This window comes from Bactrocera neohumeralis, chromosome 4 (assembly GCF_024586455.1).
Source record: "Bactrocera neohumeralis isolate Rockhampton chromosome 4, APGP_CSIRO_Bneo_wtdbg2-racon-allhic-juicebox.fasta_v2, whole genome shotgun sequence".
Classification (NCBI taxonomy): Eukaryota; Metazoa; Arthropoda; class Insecta; order Diptera; family Tephritidae; genus Bactrocera; species Bactrocera neohumeralis.
Window position 1 is genome coordinate 56,220,635 of NC_065921.1, and position 12,240 is coordinate 56,232,874.

Genomic DNA, 12,240 nt, shown 5'->3' on the forward strand with positions numbered 1-12,240 from the left:
CAGCGGCTCAAGGAAAGATACGACAATAACGTATTGATTTTTCGAGATCATATAACATCGCTTTTTAACACTTCGCTTATAAAAAAAAACTGACGCAGCAAGTCTACGAAATCTTTTCGACACTTTTACAGCGCTTCGAGGCTCGTTACTCTCGATGTATTCAGAACGCGACATAATGAATTCAATGCTAATTCATATCGTTTTAATCAAAATTGATTCCGATTTCAAATCAGCGGACAATCAAAAGCAAAAGTTTGACTACTTCCCATCGTGGGACGATTGTTACAAGTGGTTGAATCGTCACTGTCAGTATTTAGAAACCTGTTCAAATGGTGAAAACTCAAAGGTAACACAGCGAGATTGTAAGCTACACGGTAAGAAAAATGCAAATTCATTCGGTAATGCGATGTCGACTTGCATACATTGCAATTATGAAGAGCATAGCCTAAACAATTGTCCTTCATTTCTACAGTTGTCTGCTAAGATGCGTATTGATAGGGTGAAGCAAGCAGGAGCTTGCATCAATTGCAAGGACACTCCGTATCTAAGTGCCCATCAAAATCTCGTCGCCGTGTATGTCATCAATCGCACCACTCTCATCTTCATTTCGCCACCGTTAGAACTACAAATTATCCATTTGCACAAACATTAGAACTTAAAGGGAAAGACAACACATCTGTGTCATTTACTTCGTCGAATCCATCGCATCAGTCAGCAACTAATCCATCGGTTTTACTCATCGCATGCACACGTAAAAGAGCGATATTACCGACAGCTTTAATTTACATTCACGATAAATTTGGAGTTATGCAGGCAGCTCGCGTATTATAGGATTCATGTTCCGAATTAAATTTCATCACCGAAGAAACAGCGAAGCGATTGCAGCTTAAAAGGGTTTTCTCATATCAGGAAATCTCAGGTATTTCAGATATTCGTTCTAATTCAAAGTATGCAGTAAATGCGAAAATCAAATCGCGTATTGGAGATTTTACTTGTATGTCGGAATTCGTTATAACTAAAAATATTACAACAGAAATTCCTATTAGTTTTATAAATATTCCTGAAAATCTTCAGCTTGCGGATCCATACTTCTACAAACCGCAAAATATAGATTTATTGCTCAATGCAAAAATATTTTTTGAGAGACTTCACGAAGGCAGAATTTCACTGAAAAGGAAGCAACATTGTCCGAAGAAGAACGTTTATGCGAAAGACACTTCATTGAAAATGTTCAAGTGAAAAATGATGGACGTGTACAAGTACGGTTACCATTTAAAGTTTCACCGACAATATTAGGCAACTCTTTCCATAATGGCAGGAAGAGATTTCTTGCTCTTGGACGACGTCTATCTAACAATAAATTACTAAAAACCATGTATGCGGAATTCATAAAAGAATATATTGAACTCGGGCACATGGTTGCCGTAAAAAACTTTGATTTCAATAGCTCGCACTATATAATATATAATTCCACATCATTGTGCATTCCGTCCACAAAGTACTACGACTAAGATTAGGATTGATTCGACGCCCTGCGCGCAATGAAATACTCATGGTTGGAGCAACAATTCAACCAGAACTAATTATCACATTATTATCATTTCGTTTGTATCCCTACGCATTAGCCGCTATTCGCAGTTTATTTCATATTGCTGATGTTAATAAAGCTGCCTTTCCTCTAGCATCGTCTGCTATTCGTGAAAGTTTTTATGTTGATGATTTATTAACTGGTGCAGATAGCATAGACAACTTACAAAAACTAAAAATTGAAATCATAGAAGTTCTTCGTTCTCATGGTCTTTCTCTGACTAAATGGGACTCGAATTCTACACAATTATCTGACACATCTTATAATGAAGTTGTAATTAAAACAACTGAAGAACACATCACCAAAGCTTTAAGTACGTCATGACAACCTTTAGCTGACACCCTTTGTTATCGCTACGAATTACCAGATATGCCTTCAGTTACAAAACGGTCGGTTTTATCAATTATTTCCAAAATATTCGATATCCTCGGTTTATTGAGCCCCGTTATTATACGTGGCAAAATATTAATGCAAGAAATTTGGATTCGCCGATTAGATTGGGATGTAATACTACCACCCGATCGTCATAACTATGGTTGCAGATTAAAGCCGATTTAAATTTCATTAATATAAGTAAGGAAGGGCTAAGTTCGGGTGTCACCGAACATTTTATACTCTCGCATGATAAAGTGATAATCGAGATACCGTTATTAGCAACTTTATCGCGAGAATATAAAAATAATGCCCTCTGAATTACATGAAAACATCTGAGAGATTTACTGATATTTTCGGTGAAAAATTAGGTTAGGTTTGGTTAGGCACTGTATTCTTTTTGTTCGGTATAAGGAACCTTGAAAAGTTATAGTCCGATCACGACAATTTTTCCACAAGGGATACCTCAGCTCAAATACCGTATTTGTGTAAAGTTTTATTCCCCTATCATCATTGGTTCCTAATGTACTATATATTATACAGAGAAGGCATCAGATGGAATTCAAAATAGCGTTATATTGGAATAAGGCGTGGTTGTGAACCGATTTCACCCATATTTCGTACATGTCATCAGGGTGTTAAGAAAATATTATATACCGAATTTCATTGAAATCGGTCTAGTAGTTCCTGAGATATAGTTTTTGGTCAATAAGTGGGCGACGGCACGCCCATTTTCAATTTAAAAAAAAAAGCCTGGATGCAGCTTCCTTCTGCCATTTCTTCCGTAAAATTTAGTGTTTCTGACGTTTTTTGTTAGTCGGTTAACGCACTTTTAGTGATTTTCAACATAACCTTTGTATGGAAGGTGGGCGTGGTTATTATCCGATTTCTTCCATTTTTGAACTGTATATGGAAATGCCTGAAGGAAACGACTCCATAGAGTTTGGTTGACATAGTTAGTAGTTTCCGAGATATGTACAAAAAACATACACAAATATTTGTCGTTTTTATACTCTCGCAACAATGTTGCTAACGAGAGTATTATAGTTTTGTTCACATAACGGTTGTTTGTAAGTCCTAAAACTAAAAGAGTCAGATATAGGGTTATATATACCAAAGTGATCAGGGTGACGAGTAGAGTTGAAATCCGGATGTCTGTCTGTCCGTCCGTCCGTCCGTGCAAGCTGTAACTTGAGTAAAAATTGAGATATCATGATGAATGACTTGGTACACGTATTTCCTGGCTCGATAAGAAGGTTAAGTTCGAAGATGGGCAAAATCGGCCTTCTGTCACGCCCATAAAATGGCGAAAACCGAAAATCTATAAAGTGTCACAACTAAGCCATAAATAGAGATATTAAAGTGAAATTTGTCACAAAGGATCGCATTAGGGAGGGGTATATTTGGACGTAATGTTTTTGGAAAAGTGGGCGTGGCCCCGCCCCCTACTATGTTTTTTGTACATATCTCGGAAACTACTAACTATGTCAACCAAACTCTATGGAGTCGTTTCCTTCAGGCATTTCTATATACGGTGCAAAAATGGAAGAAATCGGATAATAACCACGCCCACCTTCCATACAAAGGTTATGTTGAAAATCACTAAAAAGTGCGTTAACCGACTAACAAAAAACGTCAGAAACATTAAATTTTACGGAAGAAATGGCAGAAGGAAGCTGCACCCAGGCTTTTTTTTTAAATTTAAAATGGGCGTGGCATCGCCCACTTATGGACCAAAAACCATATCTCAGGAACTACTAGACCGATTTCAATGAAATTCGGTGTATAATATTTTCTTAGCACCCTGATGACATGTACGAAATATGGGTGAAATCGGTTTACACCCACGCCTTCTTCCAATATAACGCTATTTTGAATTCCATCTGATGCCTTCTCTGTATAATATATACATTAGAAACCAATGATGATAGCGGAATAAAACTTTACACAAATACGGTATTTGAAAAATATGTAAATAACGGATAATGAAATCTCGATTATCACTTTATCATGCTAGAGTAAAAAATGTTCGGTGACACCCGAACTTAGCCCTTCCTTACTTGTTTACTGTAACAACAATTCAACGACACTTGACTGGCACGCTTATTTCATAATTTCAGTTTTTCTGTTGCGCTCGGTTTGTTTACACGGAATTGAAAACTTGGCAGTTTTGTTTAATATAACTTTGTAACTTAATCAGGGGTGTTGTGGAGTCTGATAGTTGTCGGAATCAGAATTGAAACCGATCAAAAAACGTAGTAGGTGTCATGAATTCAGATATTATTGGTTTGATGTTCGAAACAGAATTTGTATCGGTTTTGGGTGTCATCGAAACCAATTTTATCGGGTTTGCTATCAGAAATAAAACAAGAAGATAATCGCCAACAGAATTGAATATTCAGTTTATATTTCTGTGTGTTGTTAGACGGTTGACAAAATGTAAGTTAAGAAATTTATTTATTTTATTGTTACGAAGTAATTAACTTTATTTTTGTAGGGGAAAACATAAGAACAGAACGCAAAATACGATTATAGTTGAATTTATGGAAAAAAATTCTGATATCTTAAGAGGATTTACGAAACGTAATAAGCCGACGATAGATTCGTTATGGCAGGCATTAACTGAATCCCTTAATGCTGCAGGTCCTCCACACAAACACGTAAACGGGTGGAAAAAGGTAAGTAAATTTCAGTGAAAATTAAACTGCAATTAAATTAAACTTATTTCTATAGGTTATAACTGAGTGGAAAAGCGAAATCAAAAGAAAATTAGCTCACAACAAAATTGAGAGTCGAGCAACAGGAGGTGGTCCATTTTCAAAATATCAGCTTACTCCAAACGAAGAAACCATTGTGCGTCTTTGTGGCATTTCGCAAACTATAGAAGGCGTATTAGGCGTTTCTCTTGGCACCCAACCCGTTAATGAGAATTTAAATATACCAATTGCAGGGTGAATGTAGATTTGTCTTCCTCATCGCCAGAGGAACAAAATATAAACTTGAGTTATAATGCATCCAATAGACAAAAAGATGCCGACGATATACCCTCCACGTCACAAAGGCAACACGAAATAAATGCTAGTGTACCTAGAAGGCAAAAATTAGAAAGTACAGCAGATCGCTTAAAAAGATTTTTGGATAAGGAAGATAAAAAAAATGGAGATATATTGAAAAAATTTGATCAAATAATAGAACTGCAATCTAAAAATGCCAGCAGCTTGAGGCGTATATACAAAGCAATAGAGAGTAATAATAAAACTGTTGGAAGAGCTATTACTGAATTGAAAGATGAGTTTGTAAGTATAAGTACTCAATTACTTAAAGCTATTGTGGAAAAAAATGAGATTAAAAAAGAACAACTAAATCTCGAAGTTCTCAAGTTTGAACACAAAAAACAATATAACGAAAAAAAAGATTAATTATTAAGTATATTATTTAATTAAAGATCCTGGTTGTGAAATATACTTAAAGTACCTGAATTTATAAGGCTGATTTTAGTTTAGTCATGAAGACTGTTATATTTAAAATTAAGAAATAAATCCATTGAGTTACAAAGTATTTGCTATTTCGTCTCTTATTCTCCGGCCTTCGCTCTGCATTGAACCATTATCAGAGTGGAAAAAATTACTACTTCCTGATTATATTCAGTGTTGTAACGTCTGCAGATGTTGTGTAAGGCACAACAGACGTTTACAATTTTAACCACTTTTTCAGGGCGGTAATGTAATGTGGACATTAAACATCGGAAACGGCTCGATTGTCCTTTCCACAATATTTCGTGCAGCCGTATGTGATATGTTAAACTTATACTCCATTGAGTTAAATTGTGGATCTCTATAAGGTGTTAACAAAAATGGTTCAATTCCGTAGCCGCAATCGCCCAGCAACCTCAATGAACGCTGCCCACTCTCATACTGTGTACGGAAATATTGTTTAGCGTGACTCATACCCCAGATGAATGCATCATGACTTGAACCGGGATACCGCGCATCAACTGCACGTATTTGCATATCGTTGTCACAAATCTTTTGAAAAAATAAATACATATACATATACAAGTAGGTTTACAAATATGTTTGAATATTAATTTATTGTTTATACTTACTATCATCGCTTTTATGCTAAAATATCCCTTTCTGTTAAAATATAAATGCTCATTATCCGGTGGTTTTATTATTTTTATACTTATGTGTTCCATCTATACAACCGACTATTCCGGGTATTTTGTACTTTCCAAAAAAGTGATTTCTTGAAATCAATTTTTCGCTATCATCCATAGAAAGTTTTACCCACTGACCGCAAAAGTAATTCTCTAAGAGGCACATCACTTTTGTTAAAATCTGCGACACCGTGCTTCTTGCCAAACTGATACAAGAATCACGGCCTACTCCCCGTTGGTAAGCCCCTTCTGCTAAAAAACGCAGTGTTGCTGTCAATTGAATTATCGGTGGAATAGTCGTGGGCTGCAAATGTGGTTCTATTATATTTAACACCATAATAAATGCGTCTTTATTCAGCCGATAATGTGATATGAATCTGTAAAGTAAGCGCGTAAAGTAACACACAAGTAAATACAAGATAAATTCTACTTACGATTCTCCTGGAGTATCAAGTGGGTTACTAATATCCCTTAATATTTTACGTTTAATTCTTTCATTTCTTTCTTCCTCTAATAAAAGGAAAGCTAATATTGCCGAACTCATTTCAAATTTTATTCAAATTGCATTCACAATATTTGTCACATAAGTAAACAGCTGATTCGAATATTGGTTTTGCATATGTTCGAAAAGACGAAAATCCAATCAGATTCTGTGCCACCATTTTAAATCAGAATTGGTTTGCAAAATATATAGAAAATATAAATCACCTTTATTTCCGAAACTCACTTGTTAGTTTTTTGTGGTAACAAATAACGCACAGCACAGGTTTTTTTTTTGAAATTGTAAATTTCGTAAATGTATTTATTTTATTTCAGAATGTATATATATATATATATTTTTTTTTAAACGTTATAAATTGCTCGGATATCTCACTCGGCGGCGGAATCAGCGGACGTTGATGTACGTGGGAGGAAGAGAAAAAAGCAAAGCGATGCTGCGAAAAGCGTATGCGCAAAAGCGACTCGTACGGGAGCAAAAAGCGAAGTGTGTCCGGCTGGAGTTGTCCGTCCCTTTTTTTGCGTAAACTGTTGTGCTCTAGTTGGAAGTGTGGTGTAATGCTTGAGTGTATTGGTGTGATGTGTAGTGATGTGGAAGGTGAGTGGTGAAATTTGGTGTGGCTGTGTTTCATGATAGGGTAGGCCGAGAGTCATTTAGACATCCCGGCCCCCTAGGCAAATTATTAGCCTAGTAGCCTTTGCAATTGCTGCAAGGTGGCCACCACGTTACTAAGCCCAGTGGGTTGGCGAGACCGCGGCCTAGGTTGACGCCGCCGCGTAGAGGTATTGGGTTGTTGGCGCCGAGTACGGGTTCGGGATTCTGGTGGTGGCTCAGCTCTTCGTGATCGTGCAGCACGGTTCGCCTGCGGTCGTCGGGTCGTAGCACGACTGGAGGGGGCAAGTAATTGTCTGCCGTCCCGATGAAGGAGCGTGTGATGCGGCCGCATGCATATTTGGCACGTATACCCGGATGTACACTCCGATGTGGAGTGGGTAGGTGCCAGACAATTTAGGCAGTGGCCATGTGCCTGGACAATCTGCTGGCGGAGCGGAGGCAGCATCCTCTTAAAAATGCCGCAGTGCGGCAACCTGTGGGGGCGGCGGCAAAGCGGGCATCGGAGGCGTTGTGGGTCTGCTGGCACCGGCGTCGGCGTTGCGCGTGTTGCACTTCGGGCAACGGTTGGTTGCGTTGTGGCCGTCGGATTTCGAGGAGCTGGTGTAGGCCCCGTTCGTGGCACGTGAATGGTCGACCGAACGGCTGGCGTTGGTGCTGGCGGCATATCGACATCCATTTGATCTGTCAAAGATATTTACGTTATATGTTTGTGGTATACGGATATGATAGGTGGTGCTACGTTAGGTGGCACTGGTGGGTAGTCATGTGGACCACCCCTCTATTACTACTTTTGCGGTTTTCATTAAGATACGATTTGTGGTTTGTTTTGCGGGTTATATCGATTTATCGTTTATTGTTTACGGTTTACTTGTCGGTTTTATCGGCTGTGGGCAAAAAGCATAGTTTAACGAGCGGCCGAGTTAGTGTTCCGTTTTGCGTACGGAGATCAACTACGCGAATATGACCGTCGGAGCCGTGGTAAAGCTTCTCTATGCGGCCAAGCCGCCATTCAGTGGGGGGAGACAATCGTCATGAATTAAGACACAATCTCCAAGCTTAGGCGCGTTTTCTGGTGTTTTCCACCGATACCTTCTGTGGAGGTCCTTTAAATAATCTTCTTTCCATCGAAGACAGAAATCGTGATGGAGAATTTTAATTCTTTCCCATCTGTTTAATAAGGAAAGCGACTCCACGCCTGGCTCAGGTGTGGCCAGAATGGGCGCTCCTTTAAGAAAATGCCCTGGTGTGAGGGCTGTAAAGTCTGATGGATCTTGCGAGAGGGCTGCGAGAGGCCGTGAGTTGAGAACGGCTTCAATTCTAGTTAACAAGGTCGTGAATTCTTCATAATTGAATTTATAAGTGCCAGCTAGCTTCTTGAAATGTGATTTGAAGCTTTTTACGGCTGATTCCCATAAACCACCCATATGTGGAGCGCTTGGGGGGATAAACTGCCAATTGATGCCTTGGGGAGCATATTTTTGTATAATGTCAGGTGAGACTTGTTTCATAAAATCCACAAATTGTTTCTCTGTGGCTCTTTGAGCTCCGATAAATGTTTTACCATTATCGCTCATGATTTTGGATGGAAAGCCACGTCGTCCGACGAAGCGAGCAAATGCCGCGAGGAAAGCCTCCTTTGTCAGATTGGAACATAGCTCAAGGTGTACTGCTTTTGTCGTAAAACAGACAAAGACAGCCACATAGCCTTTCATCAGGGTGGGAGACCTTAGCATGGACGCCTTTATTTGAAAAGGCCCAGCAAAGTCGACACCTGTGGTGGTGAAAGGCAGAGCAAAGTTACAGCGTTCCGGTGGAAGTGCTGCCATAATCTGGGTTCTCATTTTCTGCTTGTGCATAGTGCAGACCTTGCACGTGAAAATGCACTTCTTGATTTGGGGCTTAAGGCGGGGAACATAGTACTCTTGGCGTACCATATGTTGCATGAGGCGATGTTCGGCGTGCAACATGAGTATATGGATATAATTGATGAATAATGTGGCAAATGAGGATTTCTCTGGTATTATTATGGGATGGCGTTCGTTATACGTAAGGCTGGAATTAGCAAGCCGGCCGTTTGCACGAAGCAGACCTTTCGTGTCTATAAATGGGTTTAGTACTAAGAGTGAGCTCTTTTTGTCAATTGGCTTCGATTCTCTTAGTAACCCTAGGTCGCGGCTGAAGTAGCGCGTTTGGGTTGATGCGATAAGAGCGACCTTCGCTTTTTGTAAGTCTTGGTGCGTCAATGTATCGCATTGGGGGCAAGTTGCTCCCTTTACCTTAAGTTTAAGTCGCTCTACGAATTTGAAAATATAGGCGACTACTCTGAGTGCTCGGGGGAACGATGAAAATCGTTCAAGGATGTCAGCATCATCCATTGTTGTGTGATAAGTGGCGATTTTTCGACTTTCTGGGGCAATTATGTTGCGCATTGGCGATTGTGGCCAAGAATCGGGAGATTCTGTTAACCATCGGGGGCCATTCCACCAGAGGGTGGTGGTGGCGAGATGAAGGGGTTTGCACCCTCTTGTCCCAAGATCGGCAGGATTGTCAGCACTGGCTACGTGGCGCCAAGTGGCTGATCCTACTAGATCAAGTATTTGAGACGTTCGGTTAGAAATATATGTTTTCCACGCGTGTGGTGGTTTTTCTAACCAGGCTAGAACTATTTCGGAATCGGACCAGAGGTATAATTTATATTTTGCCATGTTTAAGTGGGTCTGCACCATGGAGACGAGCTTTGCTAGTAGCAGAGCGCCACAGAGTTCAAGTCGTGGTAGACTTATGGTTTTTAGAGGCGCAACTTTTGCTTTTGCCACTAGTAGGTGGCTTGTAGTTGCAATATCGCTTTGGGTGCGCACATATATAGTGGCACAATATGCCTTTTCAGAGGCGTCGCAGAAGCCGTGTAGTTCCACCTTGTATTCGGGGGAATAGTTTACCCACCGTGGAATATGTATCAGCGAAATGTCTTTTAGGTTATTAGCAAACTGGGACCATCTTTCTAAGCGAAGAGGTTTCACTTGTTCGTCCCAGTCAGTTCCGTCTAGCCATAATTCTTGAATCAGGATTTTCGCTTGTATCATAATTGGCGAAAGCCATCCTGCGGGGTCGAAAAGTTTTGCCACAGAGGAGAGAATTTGGCGTTTTGTAATGGCGGATAATGCGGATATGGACTCAGTTGTGTATGAAAACTGGTCCGATATCGCATTCCATTGGATGCCCAGTGTTTTTGTTGTACTTTCCTTTTCGAAAATAAGGAAATTAGTGTCCAACAAATTTTCTTTTGGTATATTTTTTAATATAGTTGGGTGATTTGCCGTAATCTTTTTTAATGGAAACCCTGCGGATTTGAGGGCTTGGATTACTTGTGATAATGACTCGTATGCTTGTGAGAGGCTGTGGCTCCCAGACAGGATGTCGTCTACATACGTATGTGTTTTTAAGACTTGTGTTGCCAGAGGAAACTCTGACTTTGTGTCTTCTGCCAGTTCGTGGAGTGTACGAATGGCGAGGTATGGGGCACAGTTTACGCCAAAGGTAACTGTTTTTAATTTAAAGTCGCTTATTGGACTATTGGGAGATTTTCGAAAATAGTTCGTTGAAAATCTTGATCATCTTTATGCACGACTATTCCCACTGAAGGCGTATTTGTATATACGCCAATTTAATATGAGGAGCATCAAGTCTGGTTGGAGTGTGGGTCCCGTAAATAAAATATCATTTAGGGAATTCCCCGAGCTAGTAGATCTGGAGGCATTAAAGACAACTCTAACTTTTGTTGTTTTTTTTCAGGCTTTACTACTGCATGATGTGGCAAGTAGAAAGAGTAATATTTGCCTCTTATAAGTTTTTCACATGGGCTTACTTCCTCCATGTGATCTAAATGGAGGTATTCTTCTAAGACTCCATCATAATGTTGTTTGAGTTCACCTTTTCTAAGCAGGTTTTTTTCCATACTTAGAAACTGCTGTATTGCAGAGGTGCGAGAGTGACCTATGGTGAGTGTATCTGGAAATTGTTGTTTAAATGGTAGTCGTACGACATACCGACCATTATCTGATCGAGTAGTTGTGGCTTTGTAAAAGTCTTCACAATACTGATCTTCTGGTGTTGTAATTGAAATGGGGGGGAGTTCCTCTAACTCCCAAAATTTCTCAATTGTGAATTGAGGTACTCGTTTGAGATTTCCTCAACTTGAGTTGTCATTGCTGTGACTGGTTCCGCAACTAGTCCACTTAGGACCCATCCGAAAATGGTATTTTGCGCCAGTAGTGTTTTCGAAATTTTTTCAACACCTTCTTGTATTATTTGCGATATAAGATCGCTACCTAATAGAAGGTCTATTTGAGCGGGGGTGTTGCAGTTGGGATCTGCTAGAGTCAGATGTGAAATCTTATCCCAATGCTTGCTACTTATTTGATAGCTTGGAAGCATGTTTGTTAGTTGCGGTAAGACAATAGCATTTGCTTGAATGCGCTTATCCGCTTGGGGGGAAATTAGGGTAATGGGGCATATTTTGTTAGAGTTTTGTACTACTCTTCCGCCCATTCCCGTAATTTCATAGTTGGCATGTTTTGTTGGCAATTTTAATTTATTTTGGGCCTTAGACGCTATAAAGGATCGTTGGGACCCTTGGTCTATTAAGGCTCTTAGTTTGAACAGTTCTCCTCGATGTTCGATGGAGACAACTGCTGTGGGTAGTAGTACTCTACTATGATTATCGCTGTGTAGCGTTTGAGTTTTTAATGCCTTTGAGCAGCATGGTGTCTCTTGGCAATTTTGTTGAGTTTCTGTTTCGGGAGTTGCTGTTGCAACTAAACCCGTGGCTTTTTTTTGAAAAAGCGCTACTTTGAGATGTGTTGGGAAAGTTATTGAGATGTAACATGGAATGATGCCTTTTGTGGCAATATACGCAATTAAATTTGCTTTCGCAAGTATTAAGATTGTGTGAGTGGGACAAGCAGTTTGTGCAGAGTCTTTTTGACCTGACAAAGTTGTTCCTATCGT

General features: G+C 39.7%; 1 protein-coding gene across 1 annotated transcript; it reads right to left on the bottom strand.

Annotated features, from left to right (window-relative positions):
- Nucleotides 1-8,150: 8,150 nt before the first annotated feature.
- LOC126754521 (uncharacterized) lies at nt 8,151-10,572 on the bottom strand. Its single transcript, XM_050466576.1, has one exon. The coding sequence runs from the start codon at nt 10,314-10,316 to the stop codon at nt 8,223-8,225; it is 2,094 nt and encodes a 697-aa protein (XP_050322533.1). The 5' UTR covers nt 10,317-10,572; the 3' UTR covers nt 8,151-8,222.
- Between the last annotated feature and the right edge of the window lie 1,668 nt (nt 10,573-12,240).

What these genes read in the sequence shown, in the direction of transcription:
- LOC126754521 (XM_050466576.1), bottom strand. Translation starts at nt 10,316, where the DNA reads ATGATACAAGCGAAAATCCTGATTCAAGAATTATGGCTAGACGGAACT.